This window comes from Enoplosus armatus, chromosome 7, assembly GCF_043641665.1.
Source record: "Enoplosus armatus isolate fEnoArm2 chromosome 7, fEnoArm2.hap1, whole genome shotgun sequence".
NCBI lineage: Eukaryota > Metazoa > Chordata > Actinopteri > Centrarchiformes > Enoplosidae > Enoplosus > Enoplosus armatus.
This window is the reverse complement of record NC_092186.1, coordinates 11,551,335-11,572,541: the sequence shown is the minus strand read 5'-3', so window position 1 is coordinate 11,572,541 and position 21,207 is coordinate 11,551,335. Positions and strand designations below refer to the sequence as shown.

Genomic DNA, 21,207 nt, shown 5'->3' with positions numbered 1-21,207 from the left:
AACATTGACCCGCTGTAACATTAACATGCTGCTTAAATAGTGTATTTGTGATAATTCTCCACAATATAATATATAATAATATTCTCTGAAAGGGACAATTCTGCCCCACAAATACATATTTTGCTGATAAAACTTCGTGCCTTTAATTCAGTAAAAATTTAATGCAGGAATTTACTTTATTAAACTTAACTTAATTAAAAAATATGAGTACTTCTTCCACCACTGCTTTAATAACCTTTACAGTAATGCTATGGTGCATACTGAGAATTTTCCAAGTAGAGATCTATACGATATCGACTCAACTGCTTTTATGTGGGTGTCCGCCCATTTTATCATCATTTTTGAATATCTTTTGAACATCTGAACCCAACATTCAGTATTAAAAAAAACATAAACTCAAGGAAAATCAAACCAGTCTTCCAGATTTCCCTCTCAATTTTTATTTAATTTCATCATGTTAACTTATTGACTTATTTCTGCTCCTTCCAATCAGTCAGCAGCTACAGCATGGCAGACAGATCATATAGCGTCCCCCTGTGGCGGTTGAGGGGTGTGTAATCCATACCACCACGCTGCTGAGGGTGTTTCTGCTCCACCCGATGTGGTCCAGAGGTTGTTGTTTGTGGGGTGAACCAGAACCTGAGCAAAGCAGCGCTATATTGTTTCAGTCAAAATATCAACAAATACATATTTACACTGACAGATGACTTCATATATCCTCCAGAGAGATAAAGCTTGGTGTTGAGTTTGTCTACCATAAAGCCATAAAAAGATCCTACAGCTTATTCAATGTCACCAATCTCCACATGAATTAAGTCCTTAACTCACATCAACGTGTACATATGATTAAGCCCGAGACCATGACGACAGTAAATGCATCATCACAATCATCACATTTAAATAAAATTAATTGGTCGATGGATGACAATTAGTCAGAACGTTGTTGTTGGACCAGCGTTGATTTGAGCAAAAGGAGTCAGAAATGCATAGAGAGAACGACAGTGTGAGAAGTAATCTGGAGTGGAAAGTGAGACACTGTTACATACAGTCTGGTCCATGTCATTCATTAGGGTTTGTTATGACAGATTAACAGAAACTGTATGAGAAAGTGAGGTAAGAACCCTGGTCTCTCATCCATCATCTACCAGGCTAAAAAGGACTCCCTTGGTCCGGAGATACAGTATGTGGGCTTGCCTTGGCACGTGATACCGTCCACAGAGAGCAAGAGGAGAAACAGCCATGAAAGACATCTCCCCAGCTTCCTTTGACTTTGTCAGATGGAGGCTTGTGACGTGTGAAGATGTGTTCCCTCCAGGTTTCTCCCCACAGTGGGATCAAACCGCAGTCACAGGGCACGACACGGCCGACGACTGTCAGAGCTCATCCTTCTCCATCTGCTGGAACGCCTCCAAGTCTTCCCGCCAATCAGCCAGCAGCTCATCCACTGACTGGCTGCTCGAGTCTGTGTCGCCCTCGGGCTCCTCAGAGTCTCTCTCCTCTTTGGGCTGTGCCAAATCATACTCTGCCTCTGTAAGACTAGCTTCCTCTTCCGGTGGTCTGTGTTGCTCTGCAGGACTAGTGTCTTCATCTACAGGACTGACTTCCTCCTGTGATGGAGTCACCTCCTCGGGAGCCAATTCGTCTAGCTCCAACGTGCTCATTTGCGATTGGCCAATAGGTTCAAATGAGGTGGGAGTTGTTGCCTCAGTTAAGCAGTCTTCCTCCGCTTCTTGCACGTCCACACCTGAAAAGAAAGCAGGGGCGTGTGACTGAACAGCTTTATACAAAAAGATGTGCAAGACACACATACACAAACCTCTTTTCCTCCTCCTCAGTGGGTAATCTATACAACATGCCTCCTGGTAGCCGTTCTCAGTCAAAAATAGAACAGTTTTCATGGAGAGGCTGTCAACTATAACAGCATGATGCTGATGGTGAGTCATGTTTCCCACAGGATAAAGCCTTTCTCACATAGCTGCACAACCAAAACTGAGAGTCAACTTAGACAAGAAATCTGGCAAAAAAAGTTATACTGTGAATTTTGCACAGATTTGGTTGGAGGAAAAAAAGTGTAGCCACTTCTTTAACTGCAGATTGTTAACGTGTTAAGGAACAAGTCTGTGCTTTACACAGTCGAGGGAATATATCGAGCATTGCTGCAAAGAAATCAGGAAGTCACTGTCATTTCAAGGCTTTATAATTCAAGAACAGATAGACACAGGTCACCTGGTCATTATTGTGTCCTGGTGGCTTTGTGGTTACAGAGACCAGCCATAAATCAAAGGATTTGTGATCTACTGTCTGTTTTGGTAAGCATCTCGTCTGCTGAAGAGAGTAGTAGGCTCAGATCCCACACAGGTCCTAGTGTGCTGTTATGCAGCTGATCCTGTACCTGCAGCCAGGTTACTTAGACTGACAACAGCCTCTGATCAGGCTTCTTTGCATTAGTTATGAAATCTTGCCATTTTACAGCCTGTTTGACAGCAAACACAGCGGACTATATAGGTGAATGTATATTCTATATAAATGAATGTAGATCAAATCAAGACAAGTGGACCGAATACAAATTTAAGAAACCGTGTAAATGCACGAGACTGGTCTCACCCTGCCACACCGCCCAGCCTTGCCATGTGTGACTATTGGTTTGCTCCAGTGACAAAAACAACATAAAGAGCTGTCATGTCCTAAGCTCTGATGGAGAGAATAACAAATGACAATACTGTGACTAAACTAAACTGTTCTATCAAACACAAACAGAGACCTGTGGTTAGAGGGCAGAGTGAGAGGAATGGATGGAGAGATGAAAGCACAACTGTAAGGAGGGAAAACAGAGAAAGGATGAAAGAAGTGTGGATGACAGGCCAAGAAAGAAGGAAAATAATACTTACTGCCCTCAATCAGGCTGCCAGGAAGAGGTTTACCTTTGAATATGGCTGCTGTTCATCCAAAGGGAAGAGGGTTATGAAAAAAGAAGAGAAACCAAGAAAGAGAGGAGAGGAAAGGCACTGTTACAGTCCACCACAGGGAACAGAGGGATTTGGCAAATGAGGAAAAAGAGGAAAAGAATGAGGATGCAATATTGATAAGGGTGTAAACCTCCACCATCCACCATTATAACCACAGCTGGTGGGTGGCTTTTGGAATGAGTCACGATCTCAGAGACTTCAAATAATGCCTGAATCCCTACACCTCATCTTTATTTTATGAAGCCGAGCACATAACGAGGCTCAGCCAGTGGAGAGAGATGAGTACACTGATGTGATCGATCTTATCGAGAGAGATAAGTGGAACAAAAGGGGGGAGTTCTAATAATTAGGGAGGCATATGAGGAGAGTAATGTCACACCTCTGTCTCTGGCTTTGTCGCTCAGCAGCACCTCCACCTCCCTGTACTCCTTCAGCGCCTCCAACAGGATGTTGCCCTCCTTGTGAAAGAGGAAGAGGAGTGGCAAGGTGACGTCATCAGTGTTGCGGCCGTCCCCCGCCATCTGAAACAGGGGGGCTGTGTCGCTGCTGCTGCCCTCGTTGTCATCTGGAAAGAGGAGGGGAGCAAAAGGAGATAAGTGAGAGAGTGTAGCGCTGAAACAATTAGTCGAATCATCAATCGACAGGAAATTAACTGACCATGACTTTGATAAGAGATTAATCACCCTTTACCCATCCTTTAATCGTTTAAGTCTTTAATAAGGAACAAGCAATTTCAAGACGTCACATAGGGCTCTGGGAAATTGTGAGGCAAATTTTTCACTAGTTTCTGACATTTTGTGGACTTTACAATTCATCTATTAATTGAAAAAGATGTCAAGATAGTGAAAGGAATTTACAACTGTTGGTCCTACGTAGATGAATATTACTATTATTAGGCTCACTTCCATTCTGTCCTCAAGATAATCCATTTATCAGAATCAGAAATACTTTATTGATCCCCGTGGGGAAATTATACAGCACTGGTGCTCTCATACAAGAGTAGAAAGTAGCATGAATTTAGAAATAAGAGTATGTACAAATATAAGATATAAAAAATAAGAAATAAAAAAAATATATACAATAACAAAGTGTGTGTGTGTATATATATATATATATATATATATATATATATATATATATATATATATATATACAGTCATGGAAAAAATTATTAGACCACCCTTGTTTTCTTCAATTTCTTGTTCATTTTAATGCCTGGTACCACTAAAGGTACATTTGTTTGGACAAATATAATGATAACAACAAAAATAGCTCATAAGAGTTTAATTTAAGAGCTGATATCTAGCCATTTTCCATGGTTTTCTTGATAATAACCAAAATCACTTAAGTTCTTACATCAATAGCTTTGGCATTGTACTGCCAAAAACAGTGCTTTTAGGCATTCCATGTTTTCTTTTCTGTCTGTTTTAGTCACATGATACACACAGGAGTTAGTACTTGATTGCATAACCATTGTTTTTGATGACTGCAGCCACGCGTCTTGGCATGCTCTCCACCAGCTTCTGACATTGTTCTGCTGTCACAGCAGCCCATTCCTGTTGCACAAATTCAAACAAATTTGCTTTGTTTTTGGGCTTGTGGTTCTCCATTTTGAGTTTGATGATTTTCCACAGGTTTTCCATTGGATTTAGATCTGGTGATTGAGCAGGCCAAGGCATGGTTCGAATGTTCTGGTTCTCCATCCAGGCTTTAACTGACCTTGCCGTGTGGCAAGGGGCATTGTCTTGTTGGAAAATCCAGTCATTCGAGGCAGGAAAGAGTTTTCCAGCTGATGGAAGAAGACTGTTTTCAGGAGTAGCCCTGTACATGACCTGGTTCATTCGCCCTTCACACAATTGCATTTGCCCTGTTCCACCCATACTGAAACAACCCCAGATCATCACTGATCCACCCCCATGTTTTACTGTAGGGGCAAGACAGTCTGGTTTGTAGGCTTCTCCAGGCTTCCTCCTAACCAGTAAGTTGGCTGGAGTGGGCATCAACTCAAAATTGGATTCATCACTGAAGAGAACCTAAGCCCAATCATCAACAGTCCAATCCTTGTGATCCCTAGCAAAGAGTAACCGGGCCTTCCTCTGCCTTTCGTTGATGAAGGGCTTCTTCCGTGCCTTGTGTGACTTCAGACCAGCTTCAAGAAGTTGGTGTCGAACTGTCCTTGCCGAACAAGTCACATTTCTCGACAGTGCCCACTCATTTTTAAGGTCCCTGGAGGTCTGACGACGATTCCTGACACAGGAACGGATGAGTGCACGGTCATCTCGTGGGGTAGAAAGACGTTTCCTGCCTCGACCAGCTAGCAATTAGGTAGTACCATGTTCGGCTTGTTTTTTCTTGGTGTAATGAACGGCTGTCTTGGAGATCTTCAGTTTTTTGGCTACCTGTCTCTCACTCATGCCAATTTCCAGCAGTGCCAAGATGGCTGCCTTTGTGGCTTCACATAATTCTTTTGTTTTAGGCATTATGTGAGAGCTGACAACTTCTTAGTTGTGCTACGGCTTGAATGTAAGCAGGAAACCACTCCAGGCCTTTGCATGTGCAGTGCTGCTTATGACAAGAAATGGCCTCTTATATACCCTGGGAATACAATTAAGCTTAAGCATGTCAAATAGGACATAAAGTATTATGTAATCAGCTGCATTTTTTGTCGTGTTCATTGTATTCTTCAGGTAATATACCTTTAGTGGTACCAGGCATTAAAATGAACAAGAAATTGAAGAAAACAAGGGTGGTCTAATAATTTTTTCCATGACTGTATATATATATATATATATATATATATATATATATATATATATATATATGTATGTATGTATGTATTGCACTGTTGCATATGAATATATATGTATTGCTAATCGAGGCCTAATCTAGTCATTGAGTAGTCTGCCGTCTTGTGTCGTTAGCTGCTTTCACTCACCGATGACTATGCCTCCAATGGCGCCAGCCTTCTGGATGTGTCGGGCCTTCTCTGCAAACATACACTGACCCCTCTGAAGCAGAGCGATGTGGCCCTGGACATACTCAGCGTTGGTGATCTCAGAACAGCCACTGTAGGGTTCAGCTACAGTCACAAAGCCTCGTACCTGCACACAGAAGGAAGGAAGCAGGACAGGTGAATTATTGCAAAGAACGATGGGATGCATTTTAATAGTATGGGGTATACAGTGCTGCAGTCTAATCCTACTCTTCTGGTGCTGAAACCAAGCACTCATCTTTTCATCTGTTTGAATTTGGAAAATATTCTAGGAGAGGAAGCGCTCCCTTTAAAACACTGGGGGAAAGTGAGCGGCTCTCTTAGGAAAAACTAACAGGAGGACAGTTAAGTGCCCATTTGAAACCTGGCAGCTTGGCAGAGTTACAAAACCCACTCACCCCTGTGGAACTTTTAGACAGGTCTGTGCCAAACTGTGCTGGACCGGCAGTCAGCACAACCCTGCCAAAGAATGGATGTGAAACGATCTGAATGGCTCTGGGAGGCAGCTGCTCTTTCTGCTGCTGGCTGGACAGCTCCATCATCTCCTGCATGAAACGCACGCCGTCCTCTGCCGCTACCGCACTCACCGCCTAGGTGTGGGTTTGCCAGAGTGGGAAAGAAGAGGAAAAGAGACAGAGGATGGAAAGAACACCGTGAGTGTTAGGACAAAGAATATATCCTCCAGTTTAGACCAAGTATCACAGTATGTTCTCTTGCTGTTTTACATTTAAATAATAGTGCAGAAGCACAATGCTGTTAAAGTAACTATTGTATCATTAGTTACCCCATCCTTTCCACTTCTAGTGATTAGAACAACAGCTGAGGGGTAGCATACTATTAAGAAACTATTCAGGATTATTTCAGCCTTGGGTTGTGCGTTTTTTGCTTTTCCTTGTTGTTAAACTGTTTACCTGTGTAGCATGCTGGACCAGCTGCACCCTGCCGTCTTTTAGGTGGATGAGACTGACTCCCATTCTCCTCAGCAGCTCCAGATGTTCAGGGTTGTTTGCCATGAAGTCCTGAGCCCTCAGAGGAGGACGGCCCATACCGGGTTCCCTGAGAGGAGGGAGAGGAGGAAAAAGTTAAAAACATAGAAGAGATACAGTAGGAAAATAGAGCATAAGTGCAGGCATATACAGTAACCTGGTCAAACCTATATGCATACCGGTAAGCAGCAGGACGGGGGCAGCTCTTGTCCACAGCACTACGGATCGGTTCTCTCAGGTTACGAGGGAAGGCCGGGTCAGGAAACAGGAGGCGAGTGTTGGGGCAGGTCCAGTCAAAGTTAGAGTCGTCCAGCTCCTCCTCTGACTGAAGCATCATGAGTATATTACATATTCTGTTAGGATCTGCAATGTGTAAATGCTTTCATCAATTTGTCAGATTTGATTTATAATGGCATCATGTCGATTACCGTTCTGTTGGAGGGAATAGATGACGCGTGGGGGGCTGTGGAGAGGGACAGAGGCAGCAGGTGTGCCTCGGTTGTGAAGACATAGTCCTCCACATCAAATGGCAAGTCCTCCGCATCAGCAAACAGCAGGAAGAGGTATTTGAACATCTCAGCGAGGAAGAACGAGTCCATTCTGAAGGGAGAGAAGAGGCGTAAGATATGGGGCATAGGGCTAACAAACAGGATACTTTAACCTAGTGGTTTATTTATCAAATACTCACAAAGGTCATTGCAAAGTAGAGCCTGACTTATTTGTTCATATTATCAGCTTATTGTAGATACTGTATATCATACCATGCTTTACATACCATCATGTCATGGTATGTATATCTGATGGTACAGTATGTAAAGCACGTCTCAATGGTGTCTAGTTTGTAGCATCCTACAAATCATTGTACAAATACTGAGTCTTTATTCTCACCTGTCCTCGTGGCTCCCAGTGCGTACGTCCTTCATTGCAGCGAAGCCGCAGGGGACACGAGCAAAGCGGTTGAGGTTGTCCAGGATGGTGCGACCTGCCTCCAGGTAATACGGGTCTCCTGTGGCCTGGGAGGATGAGAGGACAGTAGTGTGATCATAACAGAGGACAGAATATCAACCATGAGGAAGGCTCCAGTGAAATCCGGTCAGACACAAAGATGTAACTGATCTCAGTGTTTTATCATAGTATGTTCATACATTTTTAGACGACACCAGAATGCAGAAGGCAAAGATTCATTATAATATAACTGTGAACACAAACTTTTGGTCTTTTTGCTGGAGGCTGCTTAATAACTGCAGAAATGGAGATAGTGTTTCTGAAATATTGTACATGAGTCCTTGACTTTTTGGTCCAATGTCAGAAACTTGAGATCAAAGTTAACGTTTAACAAAACCCGGCTCATGATAATACGTCATTTACGTCCGTACTGTGGCAGTAAAAAGAGAACGTCTGCATTATGTCAAGCTTCCTTGATAAATTACCTTGTAAAGGAAATAGGTGCTCTCCGCAAACTCAGGCCTCAGGGGATGTTGCGCCCAGTGTACCCTGAAATCAGTAGTGAAGGCCTGGGGATAGACGGAGAAGGACGAAGGGGTCAGCAAGCCATCCCAAGCGTTGTAATTAGAACAGACAGACGTGTCTCGTGAAATGCATGCAGTTAAAGCCTAAGATGTGGTATGTTGGATACACAGAGAGACAGATTACCTCTGGGAGGAAGTTGTGTTTCTTTGTAACTTGATACAACATCTCATGAGTCTCGATGGCAGGACGGATATCTCCCTTCAACACCTGAGACATGTATAGTATGGACAGCACGTACAACATTACTGAAATGGCACAAGCCAATCAAGGAAGAGTAAAAGCTTCCATTCACATGATTCAATCTGACCTGCAGTCCAGGGAAGAAGGCCAGCAGAGAGTCCATCCAGGTGCGAGCGGGAAGCAGAGGTTTGTGGATGTGGACATCCAGCAGCAGCGGTGGCTGGCTAATGTATTTCATTATAGATGCATAGTGCTAAATGGGACATACAACGTGGAAGGATTGAGGATATAACAATAGTCTTATGGTGTTTGGTGCTATACACAAATAGTCCGATGCGAGTCTGAGGACTTAAAACAGCTAATTCTATGCTGAAGACCTAAACAGAATCCCGAAATGCACAAACGTACAAGTATAACGCTGTTATGTTGGAGATGCCACTGTGACAAAATGCTATTATGAAGACAGAAAGGCATCAAATTACTCTGTACAAGTAAGTGTGTGTGTGTGTGTGTGTGTGTGTGTGTGTGTGTGTCCTCACAATATTGAACCGCTGCAGAAACAGGTCGTCTCCCAAGAGGATGTAGGCCTTTAGCAGATACTCATAGTATGAATCAATTCCCGCTCCTACTCCACTGTCTGGAGACACACAATCGTACATCACGTTATAAGACAAGAGAAATCTGCCACAGCCTCCTCCACTCCCATCTCTCTCATCCCTTCATCCACCCTCTTCATCTTTCACCCCCCCCCTCTCACCCCTACGGACCCACTCTCCAGAGTGGATGTTGATGGTGGTTCCCACCAGATTGCTGTTTCTCTGTCTCTTCTCCCACAGAAAGTCCAGGGCTCTCCGGGCATGCGCCTGTGTGTATGAGGAAGGGTGCAATATTGATTAAATAAGTTAAATAAAAATCAATCTGCAGTAGATGTCCACTGTCACAAAGTTTACAGTGATTGACTCTGTGCTTGATCAGCAGGCTACTGCTGCCAGGAAGTGAACCAGTCCCAGGCTCTAATATCATAGCACAGGGAAAATATCAAACCTTTTCAGGTTGATCAACAAGCAAAACAAGAGAATATTGGTTTCCCATTCACAAATGTCCACATCTAGCTTATTTGTCACAGTGATGGTTGAATTCATTTAGCTGCTTCAGTGTCCTGGTATTATGCATGCTGGCTCAATGTCACACTCATGGCTTACTGGGACGCTTGAATAGAACGGAGCCAAAGTTGCAAGGCAACATATATTAACACAGTGATACCCGGTGAACTATCAGATGACAGGGTGTACGCACAAAGTATACAAATAAATAAGCAGCAATTTTCAAGTGTGTGTACACTTGTTTTAACAATTAAAAATAAGGAATGAGACACTTTCTTCTGAAGAGAGGTGAATAATCATGACAGACTGCATTTCATATCATGGGTCGTCAAACAACAGTGTGGTTTCATAAAACCAAGTCTCTGCAACCTGATCTCAAAGAACATAAAATGAGTGTAACCTGGATTACAGATAAACAAAGAAAGATGAGCTGCTTGTAGGGTGTGTCTGTTCAAATAGCTGATGGCTATCTTTTAACACTTTACAGCTTTCTTTGCTGAATTATAGATTGCAACATGTTAATATAGGCATAGGAAGATCTTATTATCTGATGGACATTTGGTACCTCAAACACAGGATCTCCAGTGAAGCGACTTAAGGCAGCAAACTCCAGGATGATGGTTCCTGCACACGCAGTACAGGTGTCTGTCTCTGTGCCTGTTCTCGTTTCAGGACCCCTGACCCCATATTTTAAGTTCACCTGTTAAGCAGAAATAACATTACACAATTTTAGAGTCACGTTTGGTTTGGGAGAGAGTATGAATGAAAACTACTCATTCAAAAGCTGTGACAGCTGCGAGCCGAGCAGTGAAGCAGAAAATGAAAATATGTAGTTTTTCTTTTTTTCCATATACACTACAGATTTTATTGACTCCTGTAGATGCATCACAAATGAACTTGGTGTTCAATGACTCTTCTCACAAGTAGAGGAGCAGACATTGTTTTCCAACCACAGTCCAGACGTAGTCTTCATGAAACAATACTCTAAACTAAACTACATTTATTTGCAATGCAGAGCATTTTTCTTATCCCATATTCCAAAACAAAACCTTGAAAATGGAATAACATGGGACTAACAATGACAAGACACAACAAGTATGCATGAAATGATTGTTTAATATCCCCACCTTAGACAAGCCACGGGGCATGTAGGTTTGTTTCTGGTATTAAGGGGCTGAATGTAGGTATGTCTGCCAATATACGTTTGTCTCACCCTGGGATAAGGCAGGCCACTGCTGGTGTTGAAGGCTGGCAGCAATCGGAGGCCCAGGTCTTTGGCCATATGCAGGAGCTCATCCTGGTACCACAGCATGTGTTGACCTCCCTCCTTCAGCATCACAGCCATGGAGTGCCCTCCCAACAGACCTCTGAACACACACACACCCAACAACCACATATTAAGTAAGTACAGCAGGATCCAGTGATTTCTTATCAGCTGTCCTATTTGCTGCCTGTCGGAGAGGACACTTAGTATAAAATGTGGTACACTACATTAACAGTTTATTTCTTAACCATTAAAGTGTGTTGATAGTCTAGTCCAATCTCACCCAAGGACTCGAATGTTGGTTTCGAAGACTGACACCACGATGTCGTTGTCCAGCCTCACATCTGACAGCACTCTCCTCACTGCAGCTTCAAACTCTGTCGTCTTATTCAAAAGCTGGCAATGACAAAAAAATACATGACTATGAAAATCTGGCTTACTTATAGGCCATTTCCTGGTTTAAAAGTGGACTGAAACGCTGACTTAATTTATTTTAGGATATTGCAGACAATTGACACCAGAACTATTTAATCAAAAGGCTCTGTTAATTTTTATTTAGTAACACTGACATTTCTCTCTAAATTCTGTTATGGACTGACAAAGCAAAAGAAATAAATCATGGGATCATTTCCTTGTACAGTGCGCAAAATTCATGACTCCAATTTCATCAACACCTCCGCTGTGTTCTGTCCTATTCATCTAAATACAGCCTCAAAATAATAACCCACTGTAAGACAACCAAACATGACAAATACAAGAAACCAATACTAACCACCAGAGTATCCAGAGTGTCTATGAGGGTCAGAGAGAACCTATCATAGAGAGAAAAACTGTTTACCAAGAGTGTTGACTGCCCCTCACGATAATAGTGTAAAAAATTTATTCAACATAATGATGTTTATTCAGGATGTATAAGTACAATCTGCCTCCACCAAGTGCTCAGGTGTGGTACTGTGTGTGGACAATGTGTGTGCGGATCTACGTCATCATTACTTCATTAATACATTAGATCTCAAGAAACAAAGGCAGTACGCTACTCACTTTCCCAGAGCGTCATCTATGTCACCTCGACTGGGTTCAAGCCCACGTACTCTTCCTCTGCATGTCAGTGGCATCAGCTCATCTGCTGGGTATGCATGGTCCTAAGAAACACACACACATACACACTTTTAACACCATGCTTTTTGTCCCCTTAGGAGGCCAGCTCATTCAGATCAGTCATCTTAAAATATACATGATATTTTGTGCTGTCTAACATAAAGGAGTACCAAAAAGCCAACTGGAACTGATACAAAAAACTGCTCCCAAATATCAAAAATGTTATGTTATGTTATGGAAAGTTATGGTTCCATCTTATTTTGCAACAGATATTCTCTATTCTCCACTGGTATGGGCAGGGATGCAAAAAGGAAAAAAATGTATCTGGTCACCTAATAAGCTGCTAAAGTGTCCTGAATCTAATCCAAATATCAAGGCTTCAGAACACAGACTTATTAAATTCCTTAAATTAGAAAGTCCTATTTCTGTGAAGGAATCCACTGAAAACTGATAACTTACCATATAATTCTGATATGCATGGTCAAACATCTCAACCACTTGGTTCCTTCGGTGAAGGGAAAACACAGACACAAGTCAGCGTGCGTAATATCTTTTCAGGGGAGAAAATGTTTTTCCCATATTACGCTCTGAGGGCGCTGTGTCCTTTTTTTCTAAACTCACCTCAACCTGTGCTTCTCCTCTCGTGACATGGCCTGTCCATGGCTGCATAATGCTCCAAGCAGCATGAATAAGAAGAACAGTACAGCTGGCATTGTGGTAGCTGGGCAAGATCGTAGCAGTGTACATACAACTACAGTTTGGCTCTCAGACAGTCACTGAGCAAATACCTAGTCATTACCACTGCCCTAACCAAACAGCTCAAACTAGCAAAAACACCCAAGAATCATAAGCCTACACCATCCCATTAATGTTATACATCTGTTATACATCTGAGATCATGTTAAAGAATTCTTTGGCTTTGCCTAAGATGTACCACCTAATCATCCACGAGTACAGAAAGGATGAAATCATCCTAGTTTGTTGTTCAATCGTAGCCACTTACACTCATCGGTGTTTCTCAGCAAACACCAAAAACAGGATTATGTGTGAAAAAGTGACCATGTACAATGTGCCCTTTAACAGACAAAACTGAAACTACACAGTTTGTAGGAATGTTGCTATTTCAAGTAACCAGATATCTAAGTGTAACTGATGTAGCAGGCATTAGTTATAATGCAAAGTTGCTCCATGCCCTGCGTGCATTTTGGCTTACACACCTGTTTACTTTCCAAAGCTGTTACCCGGACCTATTCCACACAGGTGAGACACGTCGACATGCAATAGACTAACGTTACATGCAACTAAACCCGCTAAGTCAAATGACTCCTGAGATCTAATTATGAAAATTACAATAATGTTATTTTCTAGATGTAGTCTTCACGCAACAACGATCAAGGAAACTTCAAGCACTTTCAGTTATCAAGACACAATGTCATTTTTAAGACTCACTGTAAACAAAAGCAACCAGCGCCGGGTTAACAGTCCTCGTCTTATTAGTGGTTTTAAAATCCCACTCCTCAAATCGTGTACTTACTCCAAACAATCTAACGTTACAGTCAAGTCAAACCAACTGTCCTTGGAAGCTCCTGTTCACACCAGCTCCTGTTATCACTCTGGTGTGTCAACTGTAAGCCTTTTTAGATATAAGTTAATTATTTCCTCCTCTTGACAGTTCTCTTTCGTCAGCTAGTCAGACAAGCTGCCGAACACTTGTAAGGGTTTAATTAGCCAGTTAGCCAACTGTGCTAACTAGCCGAGCTGGTGAAAATGGACAGACCGAGAATACATGACAAGTCGACTAAAACCGCGTCCATTGTTGAGCAGTGGACCTGAGCGGGCTATCTATTCTGTCCTTCGGGTTATAAAGTTGCTAATTTCGCCGTAAGCTGTTGTTTCGCCAAGCTAGCCTGCCTTCAAAACCGGATGCCGTTGCGACGTTAATGTCAACAACATCCGCTTCCTGGTAAAGGGTGTTATTTTTGCCCTGGGTTTAGCTTCTCAGGCAGCATTTTTCTCAGGTTGATAAACAAATCTATCCTCTTTCGCTGGGATTGCAGACGTACGTCTAGGGACGGACGTAAAACTACTATGAACCATATATAACTTAAACCTAAACATAACCAGTTCTTTAATGGTTTTTGAAGGTGTCACACAAACAGGAGGAGTTACCTGAAAGTCAAGTCCGGGAAAAAATATTCTAATGCAGTACCGTCCCGACCATTCTCGCTTGTGTTGCCTTTCTGGGCTGACCATAAAAGCTCGGAAATGTTTTCTCTCAAGTGCTTACATTTAAAGTAATAACGAAATTTGATATAATGAATAATACTACATTTCGCATTAGAATTTAATAACGCTAGGTGTATATTGGTTTTGAAAAAAAATAACAATGCTAAAGCCATGGTAATTATTTACGTGAACACCCTCAATTCTTAAATGCTACTACTACTGTTAGTAGCTTGTTTGACATAGCTTATATGTCCCACAAAAAGGCAAATTTCAGCTATTTAGGTATCATCATGGATATATTATGTAGAGTTATGGAGACTTAAATTTTCCTAGTGTACCACTTTGTTTGTATGAGCTTGCAGGCCTACAGAATTAAAATATCCTGACAACATATGAAGGCAGCGTTAATGTTTCATAAATGAAAGAACAACTACATTCAAATCTCTAAATAAGTTTCAAAGCTATTGGAGTCTACAGTCTACGAGCTGGATATTTCCTAATTCATAATCGGAGGAAGACCATGTTTATCTTCAGTTTATGTCTGTCTGTGTTTTCCATTCATTAACTACATTTCCCATGAAGCTTTGCGGTGTCACTTGACGCTCAGATGGCTTCACATGACAAGTAGAACAACAAATCCCTGACCAGTGCCTTGACGCAACTCCTGTTTCCCCAAGAATAAATCAGATGTCCACCGCACAGACCGCAAAACAGTCTTACAGGTAAGATAGTGCTGACATTTGGATTAAATGAATAGTTGTAGACGGTATATTTGTAGACGCTGTAACCTCAATGTGTGTCTTAACGGTTTACATACTGTGTGTCCTGTACGGGCATGATGCAATTATTTATGTAAGTTTAGCTTTCAACAGCAAGACAGTGTGACGTAAAAAGTTATCAATGGGCTAAGATGTTTTTCTTAATTCTTTTGTACTGTGTCCTTCCTATATTTAAGTTTCCCTTTCTTTCTTTCTACCTAATGCATGTCTGTCTGTGTGTCAGGTAGTTATGTCAGACATGGCTCCCGCTGTTAATAAAAAGCTAACAGGACTGGTTGCAGCCACCTTTACTCCATTCACCACAGAAGGGTAAGTGGCATTTCGAGACCTCTTCAATTTTGTCTGTCTGATTTTCCAGCACTGGATGACGTGTTAGGTGTGTGAGTGTGCGCATTCAGTTCCCCTGTAAAAAGTTAAAAGTGAGGAATGAGTGTGGACATATCTGAAAACTGTGGCCATCATACACTCCTGTAGATCTGGAGTACTATAGCATGTTTGGTATTCTTTTTTGCCAAATGTGTAGGCCTATATTTTTCACATTTTCCCAAAACAGTGAAATCAACCTGTCAGAGATTGGACCTTATATTGACTACTTGACAGAGAAGCAAGGTGTAAATAGCATATTTGGTAAGTCTCCAAGTGGATTTTTCCTTTTTGATGTTTGTCATTGTCTGTGTTCCCATCAGAAACAACCTTGATATTGCATGCTTTGCCTTGTTGGTGTGCAAACATAATTAATGTATTGCTCTTCTGTTAACCACATTCACTCTCCTTATTGGTGAAGAATGAATGTAGTCAGGCAGGACTGGTAACACAATATAATACAAAACCATAGTCAAGCTGTTAATGAAAAATATTGTGTCATAGTTTATGAGTCACATAATGATTTCCTCATCAGCTTTAGGGTCGTTTCTTCAGAAGAATAGGCGTTTTGCAATTTTTTATTTTTGTGCAGTTGTTCCTACATTAAAAGAAAAGTCTGACTTCCATTCAATACTGTTTACTATCATATATGACAAAGAAATGCATGACATTCTCACTGGAAAGCTGGAGCCAGAGAAAGGTTGCCATTTTTAATAAATAACTGAAATGATTAATCACTTACCAAAATAGTTGTTGATTCATTGATGAATCGATTACTTGTTTTAGTCCTGCTCAAACAGACTACTAAATACAGTAGATTTTTGAGTGTGCTGTTAATGTACACTATTGTCCCATAATGCAATACACAAAGAAAAGGGAAGCGCTGCTCACACCTGGAAAAACTGTGTGGTAGTGAATTGTGGGTGGTAGTGGGATACCCCCAGAAAAAAAACATTTTGCTTAATGAAGTTTAATAGGCAGTGTCTTTCTAAAGTTGTAGTTTGATTGACGTCAGATGGCGCAGATTGTAATGTAAAACTGTTAAGTATGTTGTGTACGTTCCGTACGATACAAACAAACCCAGGACCCACTCGTACAAACACAGCTCCATTGCGTGGTCAAAAAAAACCCTCAGGGTACATTTAAATGTAATCTGTTAATACCAAACTCAGTTTAGGTGTTGAACCTTGAACTTTACACTGATTTTGTACTCAAAATGAATGTGTTTCTCTTCAGTTAACACAGTTTTATCTGACCTCTCTGGCAAAATGTATTGTTTTGTCTCAACGTTTGTTTGGTATCAATCTGTTCCACATTAAGAACTGTCCCTGGAACAGAAACGCAGAGAAATGTTAAATAACGTAAAGATTTTTCTCTACATGGATCAAGGCCAGTCAGCGTTTCCTGTCCTCCTTCCCGTTTCGTCAAAACCAACGAATCATCAGAATTAGTGCTAAGCTTCTCCCTGTGTTAATGTTCCATTCCCATACTGGTCTCTGTGAGCTATCCGTGTGATCATGGTTTTATGTTCTTTCTTATCTCACTGTCATTGTCTCTGTTACCGCTCATTACCCATTGAAATGATTTTGTCCTGGCACATCTTGCAAACTCAGCCACCGCTGGTGGATCCCTCTATGAATGGGCCCCACCAGAGGTTTCTTCCATTTCTTTTGCCAAAAACATTGTTTTTTCCTCTCCTCGGCTGAGGGTCTGGTGGTGCCTGTAGGCAGATATGCTGTTTTGATGTGGAACATGCTATGTAAATAAGACTTTACTTGTTTACAGTGAATGGCACCACCGGAGAGAGCATGTCTCTCAGTGTTGCAGAGAGGAAGATTCTGGCCAAGGAGTGGTGTCAGAAAGCCAAGGGCAAGTAAGTCATCACACAGCATCTTTGTCTGGAGATTTGTCCATATGTTGCAGGAGAGGAAATAGTTGACACTTGGCACTTGTGTGCATGTGTGTGCGTGTCTCTACAGAATGAATCAGGTGGTTGTGCATGTCGGCTGCATGAGTCTTAAAGATTCTCAGGAACTGGTGAGTTGCTGCCTTTTTATCGTTTTAACACGACTCACAAGAGGACCAGAAGGTGTGTTTCATAATGAAAGATTACCAGTTATAAACCAGCCGTACTGCAGTGAATCTGCCTTGTTTTCAGGAAATGTTTCATAAAGGAGGGTTAAATAAGTCTATCCTAAGTTAGCATGGAAACCTATCCCTCCAGACTATCCTGGTTCCCACTCAACAAACTTGTGGCAGCAACATGCACTCGGGTGTCATTAATATCAGAATGTGATGGCATGCTACATGTGAGATTTTGGGAAATTTCTTGTAACTGAGCAGTTGCAAGATATAACATGTTAATTAATTAGCTTTAGAGGTGCTGGTAGGAAGATTTCATTCCCATTCAACAGAACCAGGCTAGCTGTTTCCCCCTGTTTCCAGTTTTTATGCTAAGCTAACCAACTGCTGGCTGTAGCTTCATATTTAACGGTCAAATACAAGGGTGGTATCAAGCATAGTGGGTGTGTTGTCCTTTAAAACCAGTTGACGGCCTGAATGAGAAGAAATTAAACGACAGAATTGGTCGAGTCCCTGACCAGAGCTGATTAATCTAAACTATAGATCAAAACTCTACAGTGATGGTATACTGTATAAACAGCAAAGTTTAAAATATCCACTATAGCAGTAGCTACAAGCTGTAGTTTTCATTGTTCTTTTTCACAATGTTCGTCTTCCCTCCAGGCTCGCCATGCAGCACAGGTCGGGGCTGATGGGATAGCAGTCATTGCCCCCTCCTTCTTCAAGCCCAGCACTGCAGGTATGCAGCGGTTTTAGTGGGAAATGCATTTATTTTACGTATTTCATTATTTTATTTTAAGTTTGTGCACGCTGAAAATGTGTGCCGCCTCGCATCCAGCTACACATTTCATTCACATGTTAGTGCTGATCTTGTCAAGCTTAGTTGTAAAGTAAGACCAAAACAAAATATTGTATTTTCCACATTTCTTTCAATCTCATCCCTCTTCAGGTGTGTTGAGGTCGTTCCTCCAGGAAGTGGCTTCAGTTGCCTCAACCCTGCCCTTTTATTACTATCACATTCCAGCTGTCACCGGGGTTGAAGGTCCGTTCCTCTGATGGTTGATTTTGCAGTCGCATGCCATTTAGAAATAGAGAGACTCTACATCCCTAACCGTGGTAAAAGCATGTTGAATATCAGATCATCTTTACTGATGGCAATACCAGATATGAGTTTTTTTCTTTTCTCCAGTGCTGGTGAGAGATGTGTTGGAAGATATTGAGAAGCTCATTCCCTCCTTCGGAGGTGTGAAGTTCTCTGGGAGTGACCTGATGGACTTTGGCCTGTGTGTCAGCTACAGTCGGCCTCATTGGTCAGTCGTCTACGGCATGGACGAGGTCAGCTTTTTCTCCCTGTCAATCTGCCTTGGTCCATCTGTTTTATACTGTAGTTGCTTATATTGCAGGATGAAGTTTTGTGACTCTGACCTCCACTGTAGAGCCTAAAACAAACGTCCTTTCATTTTGCTGTAGCAACTGCTTGCAGCTCTGGCTATGGGAGCCCATGGAGCAGTTGGCAGGTCAGTCTGTGATTCTGCGTAATACTTTGTCTCCTTTCATGCTCTCTGCCGAACAGTTATTTACATGTGAAGTGTTACTAATTTCTCTGCCTGCAGCACATACAACTATGTCGGATGTCATGTCAACAAGCTCATTTCAGCATTTGAGAAAGGCGACCTTATCCAAGCCAGGACAATACAGGTATTATCCATCTCCCTGTTGTTGTTGTTTCCAACTTCTCTTTGATATTTTGCATCAATTCTGGTGACTGACATCTTTGTCTAATTTCCATGAGTAGTTCAAGATGCAAGAGCTTCTCAGTTATGCCAAGAAAACTGGTGAGTGACGGTTGCATCATGATGTTTTTCTACCAAATTATATATAAGATAAACAAGTGTGCGTGTACTATAGCAGTCTTTCTCTGCCTCTGAAACGGCTTTATTGCTATTGACAGGCTTTGATCTGGGCGTGAACAAGCAGCTGATGATTGAGGTGTCAGGCTTGTGTCTGGGACCCCCTCGACTCCCTGTGATGCCGTGTCCTCATGCTCATGCTCTGTCCATCGCGCAGAAATACCACAGCATTTTCCCTGAAGACTGACATGTTCACACTGGATTGTTGAACCCTGATAATCCCCCAATAACCCGACATTTAGTTCTCACCTAATCTCTGTTATTAATCCTTCAGACACACAATGATGATCCAGTTCCTGTATGTGTATCATGTTATACTACTAAACCAGCAATTCTGAATCAGACATTTACACTTTGCATCAAATCTTACTGTCAAACAGAACAGGACTGAACCTCATGTCCATTTTTCCAATGAAGTGCTTACTTTGCACATGAAGCTAGTTCCAGGTGCACAGTCAGACAACAATTTAGGGTTAGGTACACCTTCAAAATCAACCCTAAATAATCTTTGAATTTTGCAGCAATTTTACATTTTTACCTTTTTGGATGGACAGACACACTCGAGGAGGATAGGGCATCACAAGGGTAAATTCTCTTGATTGAATGTAGGAGAATATTTTTGTGGCCACTCTCAATTGACGTCCTTTCCATGAGTCACTCCTCCCCTTTGCTGGGGAAAACTCTAATGTTTATCATATGATAAAATGGGAAAAGAACATTTTTGGGAATTATGGGCTGATCACAAATCAGCAGTGTTATTTTATTATCCTGTACTGTGTAAGACCGGGGTCGAATCTCATTTTCACTCTAAGTCACGTGGAACGGCATCCATAGAAATTCCTTCGTTACTTCGTTGTTTTTGTGGATCAGGTTTGTAGAATGTTTTGCCGTCCATAACCGCCACCAGTGAAATAAAAGTGTTTTTTAAATTGTTTTTCTGCCTTGAAAACCACTGTTATGGAAAACACCCCAACCTTAAGCTGAGTCTATCAGAGAGAGGATAACAGAGACAGAGAGGACATTGATATGAACGTGCCTCCAAAAAGAACCTTGCAAATGAGATTCAGCCCTTGTTTTGAGTTAGAATGCATAATCTATTATTAAATTTATACCCTGTGAATGGCATATAAAGGGAAATATTTTGTGTAATGAAGAATCCTTGCTTTGTATTATTGTAACACATAATCACTAATTCCTTAATAATAAAAGCACTGATTTATGTCTCTTTCGTATGTTCTGTTCCTGAAAAGTTTGGAAATCTCGAGGCCAGATTTTCTGAAATAAGACCTGCACAGACATGCAGTTGTGTGTGTGCGTGGGTATGAGTGTGTCACATGGTCGTGCTGTCTAATCAGCTGGAAATCCTGAACTGTGTCTGACTCTTATCCTGCTCTCTAGCTCTGTATTCACTAACATTTCCTTAAAAGAGGTAATAGTTTGCTATTCTTTTTGGCCTAAGATTACACAGATCCCAATTTCCTCTACTTGATTACTGTAAATTGCAGCAAGTAATAGCCTGTTTGCACTTCTCAGACTACATGAGTTTGCAGATTGCCATCAAATTATTGACAAACCATCACTGGATGGATTCCAGGATGGAATTTAGCTCCCAATTTTACACAACATTTAAAATCTGTTCAACATTAGATAAGTCCTTTCCAAACCTGTTGTTCCAAATCTCTGTGTTTGCATATAACACATCTGCTTCTCTGTTCACCACAAAAGGCG

At 41.6% G+C, this 21,207-nt stretch overlaps 2 protein-coding genes across 3 annotated transcripts; one reads left to right on the top strand and one right to left on the bottom strand.

The window, feature by feature from the left end:
• Nucleotides 1–417: 417 nt before the first annotated feature.
• Nucleotides 418–12,870, bottom strand: edem3 (ER degradation enhancer, mannosidase alpha-like 3). Its single transcript, XM_070908369.1, has 21 exons — nt 12,741–12,870; nt 12,579–12,624; nt 12,063–12,163; nt 11,794–11,833; nt 11,305–11,417; nt 10,971–11,124; nt 10,323–10,457; nt 9,412–9,517; nt 9,194–9,291; nt 8,782–8,907; nt 8,598–8,681; nt 8,375–8,458; nt 7,833–7,957; nt 7,373–7,544; nt 7,124–7,269; nt 6,870–7,014; nt 6,357–6,548; nt 5,902–6,067; nt 3,346–3,531; nt 2,889–2,936; nt 418–1,744 (listed from the first exon to the last, which is right to left on the bottom strand). Exons 1-21 carry the CDS (start codon nt 12,830–12,832, stop codon nt 1,374–1,376), a joined length of 2,730 nt encoding a protein of 909 aa, XP_070764470.1. The 5' UTR covers nt 12,833–12,870; the 3' UTR covers nt 418–1,373.
• Nucleotides 12,871–14,975: 2,105 nt separating this feature from the next.
• On the top strand, nt 14,976–20,685 carry npl (N-acetylneuraminate pyruvate lyase (dihydrodipicolinate synthase)). Of its 2 annotated transcripts, none has more exons than XM_070909047.1 (12): nt 14,976–15,067; nt 15,348–15,433; nt 15,678–15,751; nt 17,273–17,360; nt 17,467–17,524; nt 18,233–18,308; nt 18,519–18,611; nt 18,759–18,904; nt 19,040–19,086; nt 19,183–19,267; nt 19,365–19,404; nt 19,521–20,685. In XM_070909047.1, exons 2-12 carry the CDS (start codon nt 15,354–15,356, stop codon nt 19,664–19,666), a joined length of 933 nt encoding a protein of 310 aa, XP_070765148.1. In that variant the 5' UTR covers nt 14,976–15,067; nt 15,348–15,353; the 3' UTR covers nt 19,667–20,685. The 2 variants fall into 2 exon arrangements, with proteins under 2 accessions (XP_070765148.1, XP_070765149.1); XM_070909048.1 differs by having other exon boundaries at nt 15,002–15,067; nt 15,352–15,433.
• Nucleotides 20,686–21,207: the final 522 nt, after the last annotated feature.

Excerpts from the sequence above, each read along its gene's own strand:
- npl (XM_070909047.1), top strand. The coding sequence starts at position 15,354 with ATGTCAGACATGGCTCCCGCTGTTAATAAAAAGCTAACAGGACTGGTT. Across the intron at positions 18,612-18,758 it reads AGCTGTCACCGGGGTTGAAG|TGCTGGTGAGAGATGTGTTG; the intron begins GTCCGTTCCTCT and ends TCTTTTCTCCAG. Across the intron at positions 19,087-19,182 it reads GCCCATGGAGCAGTTGGCAG|CACATACAACTATGTCGGAT; the intron begins GTCAGTCTGTGA and ends CTCTGCCTGCAG.
- edem3 (XM_070908369.1), bottom strand. The coding sequence starts at position 12,832 with ATGCCAGCTGTACTGTTCTTCTTATTCATGCTGCTTGGAGCATTATGC. Across the intron at positions 9,292-9,411 it reads TGGAGAGTGGGTCCGTAGGG|ACAGTGGAGTAGGAGCGGGA; the intron begins GTGAGAGGGGGG and ends GTGTGTCTCCAG. Across the intron at positions 8,682-8,781 it reads CCTTCTTCCCTGGACTGCAG|GTGTTGAAGGGAGATATCCG; the intron begins GTCAGATTGAAT and ends TACATGTCTCAG.